Source organism: Strix aluco, chromosome 3 (genome assembly GCF_031877795.1).
Source record: "Strix aluco isolate bStrAlu1 chromosome 3, bStrAlu1.hap1, whole genome shotgun sequence".
NCBI classification, from domain to species: domain Eukaryota; kingdom Metazoa; phylum Chordata; class Aves; order Strigiformes; family Strigidae; genus Strix; species Strix aluco.
Window position 1 is genome coordinate 126,211,195 of NC_133933.1, and position 23,803 is coordinate 126,234,997.

The 23,803-nt window shown below is 47.2% G+C and overlaps 2 protein-coding genes across 3 annotated transcripts; one reads left to right on the forward strand and one right to left on the reverse strand.

Moving 5' to 3' along the window:
• The first annotated feature begins 401 nt into the window (after positions 1-401).
• Positions 402-17,758, forward strand: PLA2G7 (phospholipase A2 group VII). 2 transcript variants are annotated; one of them, XM_074820193.1, is made up of 11 exons: positions 402-768; positions 7,496-7,620; positions 9,869-10,019; positions 10,635-10,728; positions 11,272-11,340; positions 11,805-11,952; positions 13,428-13,541; positions 13,813-13,904; positions 14,345-14,518; positions 15,922-16,070; positions 16,452-17,758. In XM_074820193.1, exons 1-11 carry the CDS (start codon positions 507-509, stop codon positions 16,553-16,555), a joined length of 1,482 nt encoding a protein of 493 aa, XP_074676294.1. In that variant the 5' UTR covers positions 402-506; the 3' UTR covers positions 16,556-17,758. The 2 variants fall into 2 exon arrangements, with proteins under 2 accessions (XP_074676294.1, XP_074676295.1); XM_074820194.1 differs by lacking the exon at positions 402-768 and adding an exon at positions 6,638-6,887.
• IMP3 (IMP U3 small nucleolar ribonucleoprotein 3) lies at positions 4,985-6,632 on the reverse strand. The gene has a single exon (XM_074820198.1). The coding sequence runs from the start codon at positions 6,525-6,527 to the stop codon at positions 5,970-5,972; it is 558 nt and encodes a 185-aa protein (XP_074676299.1). The 5' UTR covers positions 6,528-6,632; the 3' UTR covers positions 4,985-5,969.
• Positions 17,759-23,803: the final 6,045 nt, after the last annotated feature.

A 23,803-nucleotide genomic window follows, 5' to 3' on the forward strand; every position in this document is an offset into this window, starting at 1 on the left:
CGGTGCTGGTTTTAGGGTTAATTCCCTAAATTCAGCATTATTGAGGGGGCAAATGCTGGGGCTGTGCAAAAGGGGGGGGTGGATGCAGATCCACCCCATTACTAGGGACCTGTGCTTGATCCACCTTAAACCACTCCAGAAGTTGCACCCCAAAAGTGGGATCAGCTTCCTTAGGGTGTTGTTATCCCCTTTCATAAAACCAGAGGAAAAAAGATTTGGATTTTTATGGGGGGACCTTGTGCCGAAGGGCAGTGATCCCCTGCTGCAGGTCTCCCCTCCTCACCCATCCATAAAGGTCACAGCAGCCTGGCCAGGGGGATTTTCTCACGAGGATCACAGTGCTTAATCCAGCCCTAACGCCACCACACTCAGCGCTGTGAGCAAAGCCAGAAATTCACAGCCACATACAAACAAGCCCGTATCTAAACCCGTCCCTGCCCTGCAAAGGCACAGCCCGACATCTAAGCAGCCGCAGGGTCCTCTGGGGCGTGTGGCGTTTTTTTGGTATGGCACCATGCCGGAAGCTTGTTTTCCAGGCCCAGAGAAGATCTCTACCAGAAAGATTGTCTCGTCTGGAAACTAAGGCAAAGTTTGGTCCCTCCCCTTCGGGGAGAGCCCGGCAGTCAGTCTGCCAGAGAGAAAGACATCCTCCTGCGGGGCCAGCCGCCTCTCGCCTGGCTCCGGAGGGCCGCGGGCGGCCGAAGGGTCCATCCTGCTCCTCCAGCCAGTGGGACGGGAGCCAAGGGCAGCCGGGACACCGCACACCAGGTACGTGGAGGGCTAAAGGGGGAAAAACGCTCTGGGGAGATCACGGGGAGGAGCAACGGTAGCGTGAGGGGGATTTTAAGGAGCTGAGTAGTTTCTGCGCAGCCCCTCGTGCAGCTTGCCAGTGCTCCTGCTCCCTGGCTTCAGCCTGCTCTTCCCAAAGCCTGTTCCCAATCCTTGAAGACTCGTGCTCATCTGTTTCCTCCCTTACAGCCTCTTATCTGGCCCCAGCGCTCCCGCTCCCTGGCTTCAGCCTGCTCTTCCCGAAGCCTGTTCCCAGTCCTTGAGGGCTTGTGCTTCTCCGTTTCCTCCCTTACAGCCCCTCATCTGGCCCCAAATCCCTGCGCGTCCCCGCAGAGGGGTGGGATTCGCTCTGGGTAAGCGGCAGGGGGGGACATGGTGGACGTGCCCCTTCCCCGCTGCGTGTATGGCCAGCGTTCAGGGAAGAGGTGAATCGAGTTTTCCCATGGGGAGAAGTGACCCACCTCCTGACACCGTGGGGATGGAAAGCAGCAGTCCCCAGGCTGCAGCAAGGGAAACTCAGACTAGATGGAAAGGGAAAAAAAGTATTTGCAGTGAGGGTGATTAAACTCTCCTTTGGGTGTCTGTAACTGAGACATGTAAAACCAAGGCAGCCCCATGCGTGCCCTGATTTGGGCAGGGGTTTGGCTAGGTGACCTCCAGCAGTCCTTCCCGGCTTAAATGCTTCTAGGAGGCTGACAGGGACACAGAGCGGGAGGTTTTGGGTGCTCTGCCAGCACGGTATTCATCTCCCCCAAACCCAGCATCGGCAAGGTGGACACCTGCACGGGACCCTGCACCCTGGCTGCTGTTAGAGAGGTGGGGAGAGAGACGACGGTTTTAGGATATGCTCACCCCCAGTGTGTTTTAAGCCCAATGAGCTCAGATATAGGTGACAGACTGTAACATTAGTCAGACGAACCTGCCAGGAGAGCCTGCCTGTACTTTACCCCGTGACACAACCATCTGAGCCTCTGCAGGAGCAGCAGGTGGTGGCTCTTCAGGGCAGGAACTGAGGGTGGCAACACCATCCGGACTTGCACATATCAACCCCGCTGACATGATTTACAGCAGCCGAGAAGCTGTTGTGACTTACTGCTGGGGACACGTGGATCCTCTAATGGGCAGCTCTAGGAGGAAACTGGAGATGCTCAAATCTCCATCTCTGTCGGTCAGTAGTGGTTGGCCTCTCCTTTTTCTCTGCCTGCTGGAAGTGGAACACTTTCTCTCTTTGAAATGAGCCAATAATAGTGGTGGTGGAACCTTTCTGCTGTGTAGTCATGTTTGCAGAGAAGCGAGAGGGCACGTTTCCACTGGGGGAGGTACACTTGGATTTAGATCCATAAGCTCCATGGTTTATGGGAAGACTGAATCCAATTGCCTCCTCCTGCTGACTCCAGGGCTGCTGCTTGCTGCTTCCACCCAGCATCCCCACATACTGACCACATAGCAGACAGGTTTTCCACCACCCAGGTCCTGCTTCAGGCCCAAATCAGCAAGCAAAGGGTGAGAAGAGTTGCTCTGATGTCTAAACCAGCGCATTTAAGAGCAGACACCAGAACTGGGGCTCTCAGGTAAATGCTGCCATAATGCTTAGGGGTGCTTTTTTCTCCCAGACCCAGTGAATGTTGAAACGTTTTGGTATATGGTGTAGGAACTATGGCAAGCCCATGCCCCAGTGATGAGAACTGGCTCTGTGGTTGAATCTGCAGTGCCAAATCAGCCAGGGGATGTACTTAAAACAGAGTGCTCAGAGCTTAAGAAGGGGACAGTGACATTTCCACCCGTGGGGGAATATCTCACTGGGGAGTGCCCCTGAGGTGAGCACATGGAAGTGCCCTGAGATGTGGCTGGGAAGCCCTGGCCTAACCCAGGATGCAGGAGCATCACCCAAACGGCTGGGAATCACCCAGCTCCACCATTGCTTCTCTCAGTCTCTGTACCCCATCTTGGCAAGGGGGATGCATGCCCTTCCCCAGCCTCACGTGCCATCTATGCTCGCCATGATGTGCTATCACCAAATTACTGAGGTCGGCATCAACTCTGCACTAAGTCATGCCAAGACGTCAGATGGAAGCAGCTTTTAAAACACGGAGCATTCTTGTTTACTGGAAAAAAAGCGGCTCAGATCAGCAGAAAAACACACATTTGCATTTCAGTGACAGCTTCAGGCATTTATACCCTGCAACACAAAAGGCATCAGTGTGAAGGACTCTTTTCTTCAGCTCCCCCACATTCCCCAAGCTCAGCTCCCCCACTTTGGCAGCCTTCAAATAAAGGACAAGCCAAGGCCAGGGAAAAGAAGGAGGAAAAAAAACAAGGGAAAAAAAACCCCAAACCCAGCATAGGCCCTGATAAAACCTCCCTGATCGCTGCCTGCTATCCAAGAGAGAGCTGCTGCACAGGAACTGCTCGCTGTTTGTCCTGACAGCTCTTGCACTGCCCAGAGCCCCCCACGGCTCCTTCCTCCCTTGCTGGAGAAGCTGGGACCCCTCCAGCTCCCAGCCAGATCATCCTTGTGCCAGCTCACACAGACCCATGGAAGCCAGCACCGATTTATACTGATGTTGGATCCAGCCTTGGGTTTTAAAAACCAGACTGTTTATCCAAGTGCCAGGAAAGGCTGTCGGAGCTGCTTCCTGTACCCCTGCAATCTCCAGCTCCGGAGCTGCTGCGGGAACCGCCCGTCCGCAGCCACCGCACGTCAGCTCTGACAAACAAACTCAAACCCACAAACTAAAGGCAAAGTCACCATTAAACACAAGGAAGCCATCATCTGCCTGACTGCACTCACGAGCAAGAACGTGGGCGTGCTGCCGTCAGATGTCACTTCCATTTTCATATCAAGACAACGCTCTGTTTATCCCACTTGGAAATGGACCCAGCTCTCCTCTGAGGGGTACGTGGACTCCAGCTATTAAAAATTTAGGAGCATCTCGGGTCTCAGCTACTGTAAAACCAGCAGGGCCACAGACTTCCAGACTTAAGAAACACATAGACATATAAAGATGCATTTCTTAAAATGCACCTGATGCGTTTCTTAAAAAGCACCTAAGGGTTTGATTTCCAATACCGCAGGAGGAGAGCAGGGGTGATGGATGCTGTTATCCCACAGCATCCATACGGAAATCAATTAGCTACCATTGCCATAGCATAATTTAACAGCCTACAGGTTTTTGGGTTGTTTCTCTTCTGCTGCAGAAGATACTGGAGGGGCACAGATTAATGATGAAAAGTTGGTCTAGGACAGGCTGATGATGTAAACTACAGAGGCTAACAGGCTGGAGGTTCAAGATTTCCTTTTCCGCTCTTCCTTTGAGGGCTGGACAAAGTGGGCAGAGCAGCAGCTCAGCATCTGAGCAGTAAAATGCCCTGCACAGGGCATGTCATTGTGCTGGTACTTAAATTCCCCCAAAAGAGTGAAGCAGAGCAAACACAGCATTTTTACCTGCACCTGACTTGGGCATGTTCTGAACTTCCCAAAGAATGATGATGTTTTTCCAGATGAAAGCTGGAAAGGTGTTTAAGAAAAGTCATGCTTCAGGTGCGAAACATCTTTTCAATTTGTATTTCTTACTATAAACAAGGTGCATACCCTGAGAAAAAGGTTTTTAAGGTATTGCAGGTGATGTTTTACTGAAATAAATTCATGTGTAAACAGGAGTAGTTCATAGGATAAGCAAAGGGGTTTCCCCACCTCTTTTGTGTCCGTTTCTTAATATCTATTATTGCTTTAAAAGTTAATGCTCTGCTTAATACATTTGGCTTACAAGACTGTTAGGAATTTTAACATCTAATTTGCATTTTAAAAAACAGCCATAACATTTGTTGAGTTTCTGGTCCTCATTTGGTAACCCCAAAACACCCTTCACCTAAATACCTTTCCCATTCAGAGAAGCCTTATTAAAGCTTCCTGACCCCAAGAAGTAGGTGCAGCTGAACTCCAGCCTTTGGACAGGCCGTCACAGCTCCACTCTTAAACCTACTGCCAAATCCTTTCATAGTCCTGGGTAAAGTAAAGAAAGCATTTCTAGCAAAAAGCACTTTGTAACTCAGTATAGCCCTGTAGCAATCAAAATTAAAGTGTTACATAAATTACCTTAAAAAAAAATTCTGCACGATGACAAACAGGGCTTACTGGAATATTTAAAACCAGAAGAAACTCTCAGAGAAACTACATCATAAAATAGCACACACATTTCTTCAGGAACTTAAACCACCCATTTTATTTTTGCTTTTCTGCTCTTTATTTCAAAGGGGAATAAAGTTCCCAACAGCCCCAGAAAGCCTGAGGTTCCCCTCAGGTATTGATGTTTGTTTGGCTTATGTGCTAAATGCAGAAGTTCCCCCCAGATCTGCAGTTATGGTTAGGACAGCTTTCGCTCCAACTCCTCCCCTGCTCCATAAATGATGCCTCATTGTCAGCTGGAACCCCCCACAGCGAAGATACTGAACTCAGGGTATCAAACTTCCCTTTATGACTTCACATGAAAATAAAAGTTGGCTTTTTTTTTTCTTCTTAATTCCCTTTTTGGCCAAAACTTTTATTGCTCCAGAAATGCCGTACTTGGCCTCCTTGTTTACTGCTGACCCTGAACCACCTCCACATCTCCCCCATATACACTTTTCTTAGTATTAAGAGAAAAACCTTCCGACGCAGCTCCTCTGGTTACTGCACGCCTGTCAGCCGAAGGAGGAACCAGCAGTCTTTTGGGACAATCTCTCAGAAAGGCAGCACCGAAGCTGCCAAACTCAGTCCTAAAACAGTTTTAAGCCACTTGGCCAGGCTTAAAACCCCTTCCCGCAGCTATTATTAGCAGCCAAGCAATAAACCTGACCACCCCTCCTCTCCTGCGATCAGGCAGAGAGCCTTCCAAGCACTTCTGCTCTACGGGACACAAGGACAATGGAGCTGGGCTGTCGGATGTTTCCTCGGAGCGATGGAAGCGGAGGGGAAGTTTCCTTGGAGCGATGGAAGCGGAGGGGAAGTTTCTCCGCGTGGATGAACGGAGCCGTTCGCTGTGAAGGGGAGCGAGGAGCAGAGCAACGCGTCACTATAAGGGAGTGGGTCTCCTCCTTGCTCCCCGTGCAGGTGTGTTTGGGGGTGTGTGGGGTGAATACCGGATGGTGGTTTAACGCGTGCGTGTCTAATTCCCACGCGTGTCCCGAGGGGCGGCGCGTCCCTAGGCGGCCAGGTCGAAGTCATCGCGCTCCTGGTTGTAGTCGAGGACCTTCTGCCGGAGGCGAGAGGCGTCCACCCAGGTGATGAAGTCCTCCACGGCGCGGGGGATGAGGAGCGCGGGGTCGGTCACCACCTCGGGCCCCACGCGGACGTGTCCCTGCTCCACGAAGGTGACGGCGTGGCGCAGGTCCTGGGCCATGCGCAGCTTCAGCAGCAGGCAGGGCAGGCGCCGGCGGCAGAAGGCGGCGGCCGAGAGGCTCTCACAGTCGGCCAGCGACCGCCGGCTGCCCACCAGCCCCAGCCCGTACAGCTTCTCCAGCAGCGCGGCCGCGCAGCGGGCGCGAAAGGCGGCGCTGGCCGGTCCCAGGTCGCGGAGGCGGCGGGCCAAGGCGCGGACGGTGCGGGCCAGCGCCTTGTACTGCACGTAGTCCTCCCGCCGGCCCAGCCGGTACCGCCGCAGCGCCTTCACCTCGGCCAGGCTCCCCCCCGCCGCCTCCCAGCTCACCAGCTCCAGCCGCCGCAGCAGCTTCTGCTCGTGGTACTTCAGCTTCCGCACCATCTTCGCTCCGCTCCGCGCCGGCGGAAGACGACGGCCCTTTCCGGGGAGGAGCCGCCGCGCTCCGCCCCGCCGCTTCCCCGGGCGAGGGAGGCCCGGCCCGGCCCCGCGCCTTCCCCAGCCCCCGCGGGCTGCCGGGCCTGGCTGGGGGGCGGCGGAGCGGACCCGCCGGGCTGCTCCTGCGGTGCCGGGATGGCCCCGGGGCTGTTCCACGCTGCGGCGGGGCGGGACGACGTGGCAGATCCCAGGCGCCCCGGGAGCGAGGGCCCGGGGGTGCGGCTCAGGGCTGCTGCCTAGGCCGGGCTGCGGCGGCTGCGCCCCGCTCGTCCCCAGGGCCGGCCGGGCCCGGCCGGGTCACCTCAGGTATGGGCGGGGGAGGGCCGGACCTTCCCCACAACCTCTCCGGCACGGGCAGCCCTTCCTCTTCTCTCCAGGGATCAAATCCAGGCTTCGTCATTCCTCCTGGAAAAACGGCTACAGCGTTGTTTTTCTCCGTGACACCCTTCCACCCCAGACGCGTAGGCCGGTTTTGTTTACCGAGGAGCTGCAAAAACTTCCCTCTCTGCAGTCGTGCGAGGAGGAGCAGCTCGAGGTTGTAGCCTGGCAGGGAGGAAACTGCCTTCAGGCCTGAAACTCGCCGCTCGTGGGCTCGCTCTTCCCTGTTTGTGCCCAAGAAGTGAGACTGGTGCTGCTCTACGCCCCAGCACCTCGACCTCCCGCGGCGTTCCCAGCCAAACGTTTCCTCCCCGCCTTTCTCTGTAGTGCACGGTGTTGTCTGAGCCTTGGGATTCAGGACACTCTGCTCCAAGGCAGAGATTTCAGATCTCTGATTCTCATAAGCACATTCTTGTATCGGCTCAACCTTGAATTTCCTACTCCTGGATCTTCTGCACGCTGAATTTTGTTCAGGGTAGGTGGTTTGGTCACACAGGCCATGGGCGTCTCTTGATTTGCTTTGTGTTTTTCCCCAGGTTTGTCGGTGAAGGCAGCAATGGAAATGGGGACGAACAGCACTGAGAAGTTTTATAGGATCCCCAAAGGAAAGGGACCACACTCGGTTGGATGTACAGACCTGATGACAGAAAATGCAGTTGAGGTAAAGCTCTTGGTTCTTCCTCCATTGGATTTAAGCCACAATGTCAGTGAAACAACTTGCTGTAGTTTTACAGATAATCAAACAGAAGGTCTTGGCTGTGTGCAGCAATGCTGCATGGCTGACACTCACAGCTCAGCTTTCTATCCTCTCTGTCCCAATGTAGGATGTGTGCTGGGCATTTACCAGGTGAATGTAACCTCTAAGCCTTCCCCATGGCTGCTTCCTCCCTCCTCCTAATATCCTTGCCTTCCTGACTCCCCTACACAAGATACTGCAGGGAAGCTGTGTCCCACTGGGACCCACGGGGCTCTTCCCATCCACCCCACCGCTCCCTTCTGCACTGGGCGCCTGGGGAGGCTCCGCACGCAGTCTCCGTGACTGTAGCTGTTCTCATCACAAAGATCCCAGTGGGATTTGGCAGGGTTGGGTGATGAGGGTATGCAGTGTTTCAGCCACAGGGTAAAGCACAAGATGTCCTACTGAAATTTTATCTATCTGAAAAAGAACAGGATGTCAATTCTGCAAGTGGTTAGTACAGAGAGAAGCCATGATTAGAAGATGGGAACAGTAAATAGCCAGCTAATGAGCTCGCTTATAGGTTTCCATTTCAAATCCTCTTGCTTTTTAATTTTCCTATGAGAATACGCCTGCCTTTACACTTTACACTGAGGTTTTACTCCTCAGACTAGCCAGGCATAGTGGAACTCATGATCAGTTTGAAGTGGTTTTCATATGTTTTCCTTTACTGAGCTTACTGTGTATTAGCACAAAGAAGCAGTTAGTTTCTTTGCAATCAGCCCATGTGTTTTTTTTAGACAGGCAATCTGTATAATTACAGTTCTCTTAGGCATAGATAATGAACCTTTTTCCCTTTCCGGTAAGAAGTTAGTCACCTGGGGAGGTTCACTGGGGCTATGCTGGGATCAAATTAATATCATTACCAGTATGGATGAACGTTTGATGATTTCTGCCTTAGTAGCCTTTGTGTCAAAGATTGATTGAAGTTTGATGAGTAAATAGAAATAAGCTTCATTAAACAAGCTTTTGGTACACGTTGTGTGTGAGACTGATAAATTAGAGTTCAAGAAGCCAGATATTCCAAAGCTCGTATTCTTTTTGGCCCTAGACTTAACTTGTTAAAACAAAAGTACAGGTGGAACAAAACCGTGAATTTGAATAGTGGGTCACAAATTCCGTTGCAAACCAGGAAGTAAGAATGCAAATTACATACAGTTCATCTGCTGCGAGGGGTGCTTTAAGGTGTGCCTTTAGTAAATTGATGCTGTCTGCGTAGCAAAAATGCCAGCAAGGGGGTATGGAGGGTCCATGTGAATGTGGAAAGCTTGAGTGGTTTCCTGGAAGACCTGGAGTGCAGACAGTAAAAGAGGATTCAAACCAGTGGTAAGAAACAGGCAGATAAAACACAGGTTAACAAAATTGTGTTTAGAAAGATGGACCACTACAGACTTGGAAACATCTTGATGAGGAGGAAGAACAATATATTGCACTCCTTTGCTGTGCAGCTGCCCAAGAGCTTTACTGACAGCCTTTTGCTCACTTCAGCCAGGAACACTATAGCCACGTTGAGACCACGCGCCTGACTCTGCCCACATCTCCTCTGCAAGACCACACTTCCAGAAACTAGTCTTGGGGTAAAATTTGTCTTGTTAACCTAGGGGAAAAATATACATCCAGCAGGGTCCTTTCCCCCCCCGCCCCAGTTTAGCAAACTGAATTGAGTCAGTAGCAGCTCCGTGAGACTCACTGGTGCAAGGAAAGCAATGACGGCTCCCAGCTGGAAGGGTGAAGGGGACACCGTCACCCCTGTTAAACTGATCAAACTGCATCATCCTACCATTCCCAGAAAGGAGGCGTAGTGAGGAGGACGTAAGAAAAGATCCAGCAAGGTGCAGAAATGGAGCAAATACGTCGTGAGTGTTTAGAATTATTAACTTAATTAAATGGAGCATTTTGAATTAGCTATAGGCTAACCTAGAGAAGGTGATGCGTATCTCTTGATGCCAACAGTCATGCTACTTTAAATTGATTGCAGGAACAAAAAGATAGTGACATAGGATTTGGCATCAAAGCCTGTATAGGATAATAATTTTTTCATGAGATTCTCTTGAGCTGTTACACTTGCATCTGAAGTCCTTGACATAAATGTTTGAATCTTCCTTTTCTTCTGTCATATATAAATAAATATCAATCTTCCTTTTTTTTCTTTTCTTTTTCCTCCTAATCCCAGGGAAGCTTCTTGCGCCTGTATTATCCATCGTGTGACACCACAAATAATGAAGAGGCACCATGGATTCCAGATAAAGAGTACTATCAAGGACTCTCTGACTTCCTTAATATGTACCGAGTCGTAGGAGAAAGGCTTTTCCAGTACTATGTTGGTAAGACTGGTTTTGATTTTATTCCTCGACTAGTGCAAGGGCATGAGCTCTGTATGCAGGTCGTTGCCTTGCTGCTCCGTGCACACTGTGTTTTTCCCAAAGAAGTATATTTGTTTGGGATGGGTTTGTGATGCTCAATGCTGAATACGACCCAGTTCTCGGGCAGACCTGCTGTCCCTGCCTGCTATGAATAGGAGTGTCTGGGCAATTTGATCTAGGAAGACCTTGGGTAAGCTGCGCCTGTGTGTGGGGATTTAAATCCCACCGGGAAATGTGCAAATATACAAAGGTCAGATAGATACTAAGGTCTGAATACCAACAAGACTTGGATGCCTGACTATTCTTGAAAATCTGTTCTCGTAGGGTTTAAGAGGCATGTAGGCCTTGTGCTAGGCTGTGGGTGGGAGGAGAAGGAAAGTATCTTCTGCCAAGTAGAAAGTATTTTCAGAATCAGATCCATATTTGTCTTCTGTATTTTAAGGATGAGGTTTGGTACCTTATCGTCAGATGACGACTCTGAAATCAGTGGTCACCAGATTTTTGGGATCTCTCCCACAGGAGGAAATGCTTTCTCTCGTTTCAGTAATAATGACATGTGCTTCAATTTTTATCTAGGTTCAGTGACCTGTCCTGCAAAGTCAAATGCTGCTTTTAAGCCAGGAGAAAAATACCCACTCCTCGTTTTTTCCCATGGACTTGGAGCTTTTCGGTAATTCTTCAGTTTGTTGACAAACTATTTTTGGTGTCTGTGGAGGCAGCAGTCTCCAAGGGTTGTTCTGAGCAGATTCTCAGTAGGGGAGTGAGATCCCCGTGGAGCTGAAACAGATTTGAAGAACAGGCTGTTCTGTGTATTAGTATGCCTCCACTGAAATAAGCAGCAGGGTTGATGTATTTATTCGTGTATTCCCATTGTATTTTAGGGGTGAAGGTATTTACCAATCCCTAAGCATGTTGTGATGATTAGACAGCTGATTTTTGGACAGCTCTTTGAAGATGCGAAGTGTCATATATGCTACTTTTTAAAAATCATTAGCATTCTTCCTTCTGAATAGATAGTAAAACAATAACAGGGTTTTGTGAACAGGCTTTTGTGCCTGGCATACAAAAGCCTGCTCTACTGGCTAGCAAATTTAAAAAGAAGCAGTAGTGAGTGGGGGCTAGCACATATGTAGTGTGGTCAGCGTTTAAAGAGCAGTGTAATTGAAATAATTGTGTGTGCACGTGTCTCACCAGAGTGTGGTTTTCATTGCAGGACAATCTATTCTGCTATTTGCATAGAGATGGCTTCTCAGGGCTTTGTAGTGGCTGCTGTGGAGCACAGGTGTGTATACTGCATGTTTTTGAGTTCTGATGGAAAGAAACTTTCTTACATTGAGTACAATGTTATTTATTCTAAAGAAGAACTTACAATTTTTTTTTTTAAAAAACCTAATATAACTTCTTCAGCCCTGCCCACACCCCCTGTTTCTCTAGCTCAACTCTTATCTAAGCAAAGGGAATTTAGATAAGCCCTTAAATGAAAAGTCCCAGGGTAGATATCATTCGTCATTCTTCAGGCATGCTGTTTTTCTCTCTCTTATTCTTAGAACTTGGAGAATATAAAGGAGGTGGGAGTTTTGGTGGGGTTATTGCATTATTTAGAAAGTCTGTCTACACTCGCTTGTGATTGCAGCACAGAGTTGGTGGCTGGATCTCTTGAGATAAGTGAAATCTAAAACTTCTGTTGACTTCATCTCAAACTAAATGGAATACATCCCCAGAAATAACCTTTTGTTGATATTACAGAGATGAATCTGCTTCAGCAACGTATTATTGTAAAAAAAAGTCCGTTTCAGAACCACAGGAAGAGTCTACATCAAACATGGAGAAGGAGTGGATCTACTACAGGAGACTAAAAACTGGAGAGGAAGAGCGTTGTTTGCGCCATAAACAGGTACTCATCCTGGGTCTGTGCTCTAGGCAGTGAGGAAGGAGTGGTGTGTTTAGGACTAACTAGCGGACTTTCCCTTTGGCTATGTCTGCAGTCTTCTGCCATGACTCAGGGGATATATAAAAGTGCATCATGTCCTATGTTTCTGAAGATGGGAAAGCCAACTACAGCTTTCTTCAGAGCATAAACTACTTCCTCAATAAAGCTTTCTCATGAAGTTGGACTGTTGAGATAATCAGCTGTTCCTCCTCTGGTTCCACTCAACTTTCTGTTTCTTCTCCGTGTCTTCACACTTTTGCTGCCCAGCCCAGTCTTTTAGGTGACACAGAGTTGAATTCAAATGTTTGTGTGGCTTTAGCCTTGCTTTAGCTTTTGTTTGCAGTTGGATAGCAAGGTGAGTCATGGCTGCTTTAAGGGGGATGTTCTGCTTCATCATCTTCAACACACTTTAACACAGTTTATAGCAATGTAAACAATGCAGACTTCCTGATTATAAGCAGCATCCGTGCTAGATGTGATATGGCCATACCGATGAGCTCCTTCAAGCCTAGACTTGACCTTTAAAATATGGGAGTCTTTTCTTCCAACTAATGCAAAGTCAGCCAGGGGGGTGTTTATCTCCCTGGGCCATACAGACAGCAGTACAAGTGTCATTTCCTGTGTGCATACAACAATCCTACTTACAAGTCTAAATATGTAATGTCTGAGCTTGCAAATAACCTCCAGAAGCCATTGTCTGCTAATTTCACTAGTAGAGAAGTCAGGAGATTGAGATTTATTTGAAATTCAGTGATGCACAGACATCTTGCTGGCTGCCTACACACTGCAGTTCCCAAGGACACTACTGTTCTTTGGTTCTTTTTGAATCTCTTCTTTTACTGACATATCAAAGTCAAAAACACTTCTTACACTGGACAATGAAAGCCTTTATTTGCAACAGCTTTACTACAGTTTTCAAGAATGTGTATATTTGTAAGATGAGACGGGATTCTTGGCTGTTTCTTATTTTGGGTTTATCCAGTGTAAAGACAGTTTCAAATCTATTGTGCAGATGGGGCAAGTGATGTAATGATGTTTGCTCATCGAAGTGAGCATGAGGAGGAGCAGCAAGTCAGCCTTCTTTGTAGTTGTGTAACTTAAGCCTTTGCACATCCCAACAACCCCTTCTCTGACTAGTGTCAGGATGAAGGAGTTGAAGGTCTTTGGCGCATGTTCTAGGGATAAATTCCTCTGTGTGCAGAGGGTCTGTGCAAGAGCTCCAGCTCTTTGGATCTCCAGAAGTCATTTTGTTGTTGGTCAGACCTTGACAGAGTTCTGTTTTACAGTTCCCTTCTGCAGTCCAGAATAGTCGTTACTGTATCAGACACTTAAGGGAAAAAAAAAGATCAGATTAAGTCTTGTGTCTAACGGAGCAGCAAGCCTAGCAGTTGCCTGATAATTCCTTCCACTGCTCTGCCCTAATTTATCTTTCTCCGCAGGTGCAGCAAAGAGCACAGGAGTGTATCAAGGCTCTCAATCTCATTCTTAAAATCAATTCAGGAGAGGAAGTAATGAATGTATTAAATTCAAACTTTGACTGGAATAGCCTAAAGGTGAGTGAAAGACGGTGACTGCATTTTGTTAAACGCTTAATAATGCTTCTGGTTTCCCTCTTCCATTTCTAAACTGGTTCCTGTAAACTACTCTGATCACACCGTAGATCTATGAACATATTCTCAGGTCATCCCAAGCTGGATAGGTAGTAATGAAGCTGAAATGATGCTCTTCTTACTTCAGTAGTATCTATTGCCTAAAAAATTATTCCCTTTAAAAAAAAAAGTTTGGGAAAGAAAGTCTCTTACAGCACCTGGATTTTTTTGACAGGATTCTGTTGATACTAGCAGAATAGCTGTGATGGGACACTCTTTTGGTGGTGCTACAGTTATTGAGAGTCTCAGCAGAGAAATAAGATTCAGGTAAGTATGCAAAACAAGGCAAGAGACGTTTGGCACTTGAGAGGTCTGGAGCAGCGGACCTTACCTGAGATCCCCCAACTACTGATTAGCTCTTGAAGAAGAGTTTTGTTTGGCATGTCTTGTTTTCTCAAGTCATGCTTCTTTCAGCTGTGGGGATGTGGTAGAACATAATAGCTGTATCATGTCATGATACTGTGGGACCCTGCAGAAGCTCCTCTGCCCTGCTGCACCTGGCAATGGAGACCAACAAATGCAATAATGGATTAATTCTCTTCCCCTAGAGTAGAAATAATTTTGAAACAAAATGATTCATTAACCTGTTTACATGTTCAGTATCATAGAGAGTTTCTCTTTCCCATGTCTCCTGCAAATCAAAGCATGCTGAGAACTTCCATACAAAGCTTTTTGCTTCCGTGACAATATCCAGTTGTTTTTGACAGGTGTGGCATTGCCCTCGATGCATGGATGCTTCCAGTAGGTGATGACATTTACCAAAACAGTGTCCAGCAACCACTGCTTTTTATCAACTCTGAAAAATTCCAGTGGGCTGATAATATCTTAAAGATGAAGAAGCTTGGCTCCAATGACACAAACAAGAAAATGATCACTATCAAGTAAGTGTTCAGGATCAATCATCGGTGGGCCAACGTTAACGGGATGAGTGTCAACAAGGCCAAGTGCCAGGTCCTGCACTTGGGCCACAACAACCCCGTGCGTGGCTACAGGCTTGGGGAGGGGTGGCTGGAGAGCTGTGTGGAAGAGAAGGATCTGGGGGTTCTAATTGACAAGCAGCTGAACATGAGCCGGCAGTGTGCCCAGGTGGCCAAGAAAGCCAATAGCATCCTGGCTTGTTTTAGAAATAGTGTGACCAGCAGAAGCAGGGAGGTGATAGTCCCCCTGTGCTCTGCACTGAGTGAGGCCACACCTGGAGTATTGTGTCCAGTTTTGGGCACCTCAATACAAGAGAGATCTCGAGGGGCTGGAGCGAGTGCAGAGGAGGGCAGCGAAGCTGGTGAAGGGCCTGGAGAGCAAATTGGAGGAGCGATTGAAGGAGCTGGGACTGTTTAGTTTGAGGAGGAGAAGGCTGATGGGAGACCTCATAACTCTCTACAACTACCTGAAAGGGCATAGCAGAGAGGTTGGTGCTGGTCTCTTCTCACAGGTAATTAGCGACAGAACAAGAGGGAATGGCTTTAAACTGCAACAGGGGAGGTTCAGACTGGACATTAGGAACAACTTTTTCACAGAAAGAGTGGTCAGACAGTGGAATAGGCTGCCCAGGGAGGGGGTGGAGTCACCATCCTTGGATGTGCTTAAGGGTTGTTTAGATGAGCTGTTGGGGGATATAGTGTAGGGGAGAACTTTGTAGAGTCGGGCTGATGGTTGGACTCGATGATTCCAGGGGTCTTTTCCAACCTGAATGGTTCTGTGATTTCTGTGGTTGAAGATGAATCTTTACTCTCTTGTTGGAGCTGTTCAGTTACATGTAACTGCAGACACAGTCACTACTTCCTCACGGCCCAGGTTTTCACTGCATGTTTAAATTAGCAGTATGTCCCCCACAGTGGAGACAGAGACCTGTCTCAGAGCAGCCAGTAACCCTAAGTTTAAGGTACTCCAAGGTGTGCATTCCTGCCCTGAGGCACAAGTTTTGCTCTGGGTGGGCCTCGTGCATCATCTGTGTTTGAACACTCTGAATAGCCTTCTGGGTGCAGTTATGAACTCCTAGTGAAAGTGCTGCGTACAGGGGAGTGGATGGCTCTGTAATCCACCTTATATTCAGAGCAGAGAGATAACTTGATCTTGAAGTTTTGCCAGTCACAGTAAGCATGTACAAAACTTCCTCTCTTCTGTGGTTAGGACAGAATTTACTGCTAATCTTGCATGCTCACGAGACTAACCTGTTTTATCTTCTGTTAAAGAAGACAGCATAAGATGTGTGACCGTCTTTAAAGAAGTCTGTACAACCTATGGAATCTTTTAATCAGACAACTGTTGATCATTGATCTATTTGCAGGGGGTCGGTACATCAGAGCTTTCCTGACTTTACCTTTGTGAGTGGAGAAATCATTGGAAGATTTTTCAAATTAAAAGGAGAAATAGATCCAAATGAAGCTATTGATATAAGCAATCATGCTTCATTAGCCTTCCTGCAGAAACATTTGAGTAAGTATCTGTTTACATCAAAGTATGAAGTTAAATTAATACTTTATTCCTATGAAGCTTTTTATATAACCAGTCTGTTTAGAACAAGATCAAAAGTAAGTGTGTCAGAAAAGTTTAAATAGAAAAAACAACAGTCAGATTCTTTTTCTAGAGGTTTGTTAGTTACTTTTGTAATCTAAGCAATTCAGAGGAGGAACATTGCAGTTTTGTTCTAATACATAAAAAACCTGGAGTATCGTTTTTCCCTCCTTAAAACATCATGCCTCCCCTACTTTGCCAAGTTGACTCATCTGTCCTATAATTTAATATTTCATTGTAGCTTTACAAAAAGCTGATTACTTATTTCATTACCACTTGGGTTTTCTTTCCTCCATTTTATAGGTCTTAAGAAAGATTTCGATAAGTGGGATTCTCTTGTGGATGGCATAGGACCCAATGTTATTCCTGATACCAATATTGACTTATCTCCAGCTGAACCTGAATAAGGAATACAAAGAAGTACTGAAAATGCCACGGACATCAGGACACTAATGTTGGCCAGACATTGCTCAGACATGTGATAGTACTGGCCACCTACACAGCTTTTGGGGTGTGGAACAAAAAAAAAAAGATAAGGCATTAGGGTACATTGTCATGAAAATGTAGAGAAGTTTTAGTTCAAATGAGTTAGTGAGATTCTTTGAAATACTGCAACAGGGTAACTTCTGTTTTATAGGCAGCTGGGGGAAATGGTAATTTAAACTCTCTTTCTGGTTTTGACTTAATTTGCAGAGAGAGAGATTAAGCTCCAAGGAATTCAACTAAAGTGCTGCTTACCAAGCTTTAGGTTTGCATCCAGCAAGCCTTTTTTGCAGTGTAAGAGAAAAAATAATCTTTATTAAACTATTCAGTATTTCAGCTGTGCTCTGACAACAGTTGACAGTTGGAGCAGGTTTTTGCTCCTTCTAGTCAGTGAGGTGCCAGTGGAAGAAGGTTTTCAAAACTGCCTTATTAAAATAAGAGTCACAGTAAAAGCCACAGGAAATAGTTTAAGATAACAGCAGGGCAAGGTGTTTGTTCGGGCACAGGACTTCTCATATGAACTTAATCCACTTACGTTTTAAGATTGTGTTTACTGCCATACTCAGAGGATGTTTCCATTCCAAAAGCTGCTGAAATGGTCAGTCTTGTATCAACTGTAATTTCCCTTAGGCAAAGCTCCAAGCAGTGCCTCTCTCATTAATCTCTATATTACCACTGTCACTCAATCATACTGTTGTAGGTGAAATTACAGAAGAGATGTGTCACTCCTACCACTCCCTTCAAAAAGGAGGATGTAAGCATTGCTTGATCATCTTGATGTCTCTCATGGTTGTAGTACTCTCCAGACACTGATCTTTGTCCAAGTACTAGCATTGCTGTCTGTATCTCAGTAGAAGCAGCTGACTGTGGTTGGCTAAAGAAGGAACTGATTTTTAGATCAAAACTCCCTGAAGCTACCACATGGAAGGGTGACTTCTAAATGAATAAGCCTTGCAAAAGGCGGGGACTACTTCTAGCCGTAGCCTGTTTGTTTCAGCGTCAGGTTACAAACAAAACAACTGAAGCAAGAGGAACAAGCAGAACATAACAGTGTAATTAAATATTTATATAATCTGTGATCTTAACATGAGATTGCAACAGAATTTAATTAAATTCTCTCCAGCCTACCACTGTGTATTGTCTATTAAGGGAATAAACATGCAAGTGTTTCTCTTACTGAGTGACCACTAACAATTGAGATCTACTGTGATACTCACCCAGACTATTACACTGTCATAGATCATTATGGCAGCATGAAAAATCCACAGCCTTTGAAGAGGAGAAAGAAGCTGTGGTATACAGGGGCATGGAACAGAACTATAAAATAGAAACCGCTTTTCCATACAGGTCATGGTTTAGGCCCAGCTGGCTTGCAGCAGCTCCATCATTCCTGCCCCCACATGGGATGAGGTGGAGAAAATACAAAAGACTTGAGAGTCAAGGACAGAGAGGGCTCACTCACCCATTATGGTCACAGGCAAAAGACAGACTCAACTTGGGGGGAAAAAAAAGCCATGAAAACCCCAAAATATAATTTGAACACCACCACCACCAATATACCAATCTAAACAGGACAGTGAGAAATGCAACCACATCTTAAAAACACCTTCCCCCCCATCTCTCCCTTCTTCCCAGGCTCAGCTTTGCTCTTGAATTCTCTACCTCCTCCCCACCAGCGGCACTGGGGGATGGGGAATGGGGGCTGTGGTCAGTTCAATCACACATTGTCTCTGCTGCTTCTTCATCCTCAGGGGGAGGACTCCTCACACTCTTCCCCTGCTCCAGCGTGGGCTCCCTCTCATGGGAGACAGTCCTCCACTAACTTCCCCAATGCAAGCCCTTCCCACAGGCTGCAGCTCTTCATGAACTGCTCCAGCGTGGGTCCCTCCCACAGGGTGCAGCCCTTCAGGCACAGACTGCTCCAGTGTGGGTCCCCCATGGGGTCACAAGTCCTGCCAGCAAACCTGCTCCACCGTGGGCTCCTCTCTCCATAGGGCCACAGGTCTTGCCAGGAGTCTGCTCCAGCATGGGCTTCCCATAGCATACGCCTGCTCTGGCGTGGGGTCCCCCACAGGCTGCAGGTGGAGATCTGCTCAACCGTGAACCTCCCTGGGTGCAGGGCACAGCTGCCTCACCATGGGCTGCACCATGGGCTGCAGGGGAATCTCAGCTCCAGCACCTGGAGCACCTCCTCCCCCTCCTTCTTCACTGACCTTGGTGTCTGCAGAATTGTTTCTCTCTCATTCCTCTTCTCTGCTCCCTCTTCACAGCAGGTTCCTCCCCTCTTAAATATGTTATCCCAGAGGTGCTACCCCTGTCACTGAACGGGCTCAGCCTCGGCCAGAGGCGAGTCTGACTTGGAGATGGGGGAGCTTCTAGAAGCTTATCACAAGAGCCATCCCTGTACCCTCTCCCCTGCTACCAAACCCCCACCACAAACAAACCCAACACAACAGATGATGATTGACAGGATGATTGACATCCTGGTCTGAGCCACCTAGGCAACAGCCTAGAGCACTCATGGAGAGGGTTTTCTGAGGTGAATGACTAATTTAAGGTGGAAATTGTCTTTCAGAGCCACGTGCTGGCCTGACTCGCCCTGAGGCTGCATGGCTCAGCTAGGAGCATGGCTGGGAGAACTTAATAACTGGGAAGATGCTCTGAACGCCCTTAGTAACTGGGAAGATGCTCTGAACGCCCGTGTCTAGGACATTTTATAAGACACACGAAGCCTGTATGATCACCTCACAGCCATAACGCAGCCTGTGGGCAGCAAACAGTTTATCACCAGGGCTCAGGAGCCCTTTTTTTCAAGCCCAACCACTATAATTTACAACCACAGAGGATGCCTTCACCCTCATGCAACAGTTTCACCTCCTCACATCAGCAAACTTGGCATTAACTAGGAGGAATTAGTGGCATTTGTAGCATAATCAGGAGTACCTTCTGCTCCTGCGGGTGTGCAGAAGGTCCCAGAGGTGATGTCCACGGTCAGGATCCGTGGCTGCAGGGGGGAGCTGGGCAGTGCCGCCCTGTGCTGCAGACAGAAGATGAGGTGTGTGTCTGCACGCTAATGCTGTGCCACACAGAGTAGGTCTGCCCTTCGCTCATGGCAGTATTGGTATGTAAATATGAGGGATATTTTGTTACAGAGCATCTCTGTCAGTTCTGGATATTTGCCTGTCATGCAAAAAGAGAGGAAAGGCAATTTTTAAAATAATACCCTATGCCCAATGCAGGGCTGACATGCGTATCTAACCAGGGCTATGAGCATCCAAATCCTTCCTAAATCCCACTTCAGCCCTCCCTGGCACCACCACGATCCTCGCACGCTGCCTGTCTGACCCCAGCTGCTGCTGGCTGCACGAGCATACCCCTGCCTACCTGGGCTGAGCCACGGCTCTGTGCTGGGGGTTGTTTGCGTCAGCATGGAAATATTACGGGTATGGACATGTAAATGTTATTAACATGTAAATGTTAGGAGTATTCTGCTACAGAGTATCCATACCACTCACCAAAGTTTGCATGGGCATGCAAAGAATAGGAAGCAGCCTTCAAAGCACAGCTGCTTCTGAATAGCAACCATGTAATTTGCATCAGATATTTTTTTGGCAGCAGGAGGGTTTTGCCTGGGTATGTGGCTTTACCCTGGATGCTGTGAGAGCTGTCGAGGTGGCAGAGACCCGCAGCCTGTGCCAGCCTGCCTGCAAAGTGCTGAGTGTTGAAACTGCACCCAAGGCTCCTCTGTCCAAGCCCAGGGCATGTATATATATATATATACACATACACACACACACACACATATATATAGACACATACCCCACATGCATATGTTTGTGTGTGTGTATGTATGTGTGTATATATATTTTATATATAGTTATGTGTATATATATACACACTGTATATATTTTTATATATTTATAAATATAGTATATATTTTATATATATACACATTTCTATTTATACTGTGCATATATATATATTTGTATATATATAGAGAGAGTAAGCCCACGCTATGCAGCACATCTGTGTGGAGCTGCTGGCTTTGCTCCATGCTCTCAGCCAGGACAGCGTTGCACTGACACGACAGTGCTGCTGTATTACAGAAAAAAAGGATTTTTCCCAATATTTAGTAGTATTTTTGACTGAGCTCCATAAATACTGAGCACCTACAAACTCAGACCTGTGCAATAGGAGAAAAGGGTTTGTCTTCTCTTGGACAAGATGTACAATTGGGGTATCTGTGCCCAGGTGCTGGCAGTGGGGGAGTGCAGGGGGGTCTCTGTGAAAAGAGAGTGAGGCTGCCCCATGCCGGACACAGCTCAGCCCATCAGCCACTCTGGTGGCTCCTCTGGGAAAACATATTTAAGAAAGGGCAAAAATGCTGCCCAGCAGTGAGGAGTGAGGGAAGAAGTGTGCGAAACAGCTCGGCAACACCAGGGTCAGAGGGGCAGGGGAGGGAGGAGGTGTTTCGGGTCCCAGAGCAGGGATTCCCCTGCAGCCTGTGGAGGACCATGGTGGAGGAGATGCCCAACTGCAGCCCACGGGGGACCCCACGCTGCAGCACGTGGACATGCCCTGAAGGGCTGCAGCCCATGGGCAGGACCACGCTGGAGCAGGAAAGAGCATGAGGAGGAAGGAGAGGCAGAGATGAAGCGTTATGGACTGACCACAACTCCCATTCCCCATCCCCCTGTGCCGCTCGGGGGGAGGAGGTAGGGGAGTTGGAATGAAGGAGTGAAGTTGACCTGTGAGGAAGAGGGGGTGGGGGGCAGATGGTGTAGCTTTGTCTTTGTTCCTCATCATCCTACTCTGTTTTCAGTTGGCAATAAATTAAACTGATTTTCCCCGAGTTTGTTTTGCCCATGACGTAATTGTTAAGTGATCTCCATGTCTTTATTTTAACCCAAAAGCTTTTCTGTCTTTCTGCCCCTGTCCTGTTGAGGAGGGGCAGTGAGAGAGCAGCTGGGTGGGCATCTGGCAGAGGACCAAGGTCAACCCACCACAGTGGTTCCTGTTTTTACAGTACTTTCTCCTGTTTCCTGCTGATGTGAGGAAGAACTGAAAGAGAACTGAAAGAAACTTTCAGTGACTTGAAACCTGGGGGTTGGACTAGATGATCTTCAAAGGTCCCTTCCATCCCAAACCATTCCATGATTCTATGTTGTGTGACTTGGACATGAAGGATAGACGTACTTGTTCTTTCAAAATTCTTCATTGCCTACAAAATACAGAAAGTGGCTATCTATTTTTTAGTTTGGGGTCACTTTTTTTCCAAAATAATTGACTGTGTCAGTGCCAGGCATGTGTAAAGATTGTACAGAGAAAGTTAACAACACTTAATAGTAAAAATACTTAAGAGCTGTGATTAACAAAGCCATAACTGAGATCACAAAAAAAAGTAATTCTACTGCTCAAAGGAGCATTTTGGTCTTGATGAAAGTGGTTTTTAATTTGCTTTCTTTGTTTTCAAAGGAAAGTGTAATGACAAGCCATTGATATTTCAAGGCTAGAAGGAAAAGTACAGTGAAGTGTGTTTATTTTCAGGTCAGCTTGTACAGTGTCCTTCACTGAAGGTCTGGGAATGTGTTTGTTTAATAGAAAATATATGAATATCACCCCAAGAAATTAGGACTTTGGGAAAATCACAGATGCCAAGAGCAAACTCACTGCTGACCTGAAAATTGCAGAGTCTGGATGGACCCTGGGAGTGTTTGACATCCAGCAGGTTTCACACACTTGAAATCATAGCGACAACTTGAAAAACACAGCTAAAAACCCCAGCAACCAGTGGAGAGTTGTCAACGGTTTGTGTATGGAGGTTTTGTGCTGGGGAAAATGGTATCTTCTACATAATGTTTTCCCGTGCAAAATTGGAACCTCTGCAGCACAGCCTTATTTCTATGACATTGCTTAAGTCAAGTTATTATTTAAAAAACAGAAATGGGGATGAGTTGTCAAATTTAGTTCTGGATTTGAATGCAAAGTTTAGCAAAATTTCAAGGCTGAATTGGATGAGGCTTAGACAATTTCTGAGATTAAAATGTCTTCTATAAAGATTAATGATGTACAAATGCTCCCAAATTCCTGTTGTCTTCAGATCTGATTTTTTGGCGTTAAGAATTTCTCGTACTTATGAATGAGCAGTGCAAAAAATAAAATGGAAATGTTGGGGTTGCAGAGAGTTAATACACCATGTACAATTGCATTAAATGTGCTTAAGTCTATTTAAAAGCACACGGATTCACAAGATCAGTCTTTGAGAGCTTTTTATGGTTGAAATTACCATTCCAATGGTAAAAGTCCAGTCTCACTGTAGGTCCTTACCAAAAGTTTCCCACTTCAGCCCAACTCTGGGTGAGTACCTGGTCACTTGGGGTGATGAATGTTGTTGGATTTGGGATGAGCCTCAGTGTTTTCTCTTCTATTGATGGCAACAGTGTTTTGACCATATGACTACCTGATCCCCTGGTCTGTAGATGGGCAGCTCATGAGCGGTGGTGTGGCTGTGCTGTGTCTGAAGATGCACTCTTGCTTTCTTCCCCAGAGCAGAGGTGGAGAGCAGAAACTATCGCAGGATGGCTGCAATGAAAGGAATCCCCTTAGACCAGAGAGATGAAGACTGGGAAGTCAAGAAAGAAGAACTTGAGAGAAACCCACCATGTTCATGGGAGCTACACTACACATCCTCCACTCCAAAGAAAAATCAAAAAAAAAGGGGGAAGCAGTAGCGTGCCCCGCCTGTTTGGTGCCACTGACAACTCGCAGTGCAGAGCAAAGACACTGGCAGAGCTCAGATGCCCCTGCAGGGTGAAATATGGATGAACAGGAGAAGCAGATGGACACAAGAATGGATCTTTGTGATGTACCATAAATGCTATCACTGACAGGGAACAGGTAGAAGTGCTTCTGTCTGTCTGGGTGTCTATACGTATCAGATCTCAAATATCAGAAAGCTGCTGACAATGTTTTAATATACTAATATTCTAAGTCATTGAAATATATAAATTTAAAGAAATTACAGCAGTTACCCATATTGTCTGAGAGGGAAATGGTTTTGCTCCTAATTGATTCAAGAAAGCATCTGGGAGTGTGGTTCTGCTCACTCTGGTGATGTTTTAGCTGGTTTACTTCTGGTCTTGAGTCAACCAGAAGGCTCTACAGGGGCTTGT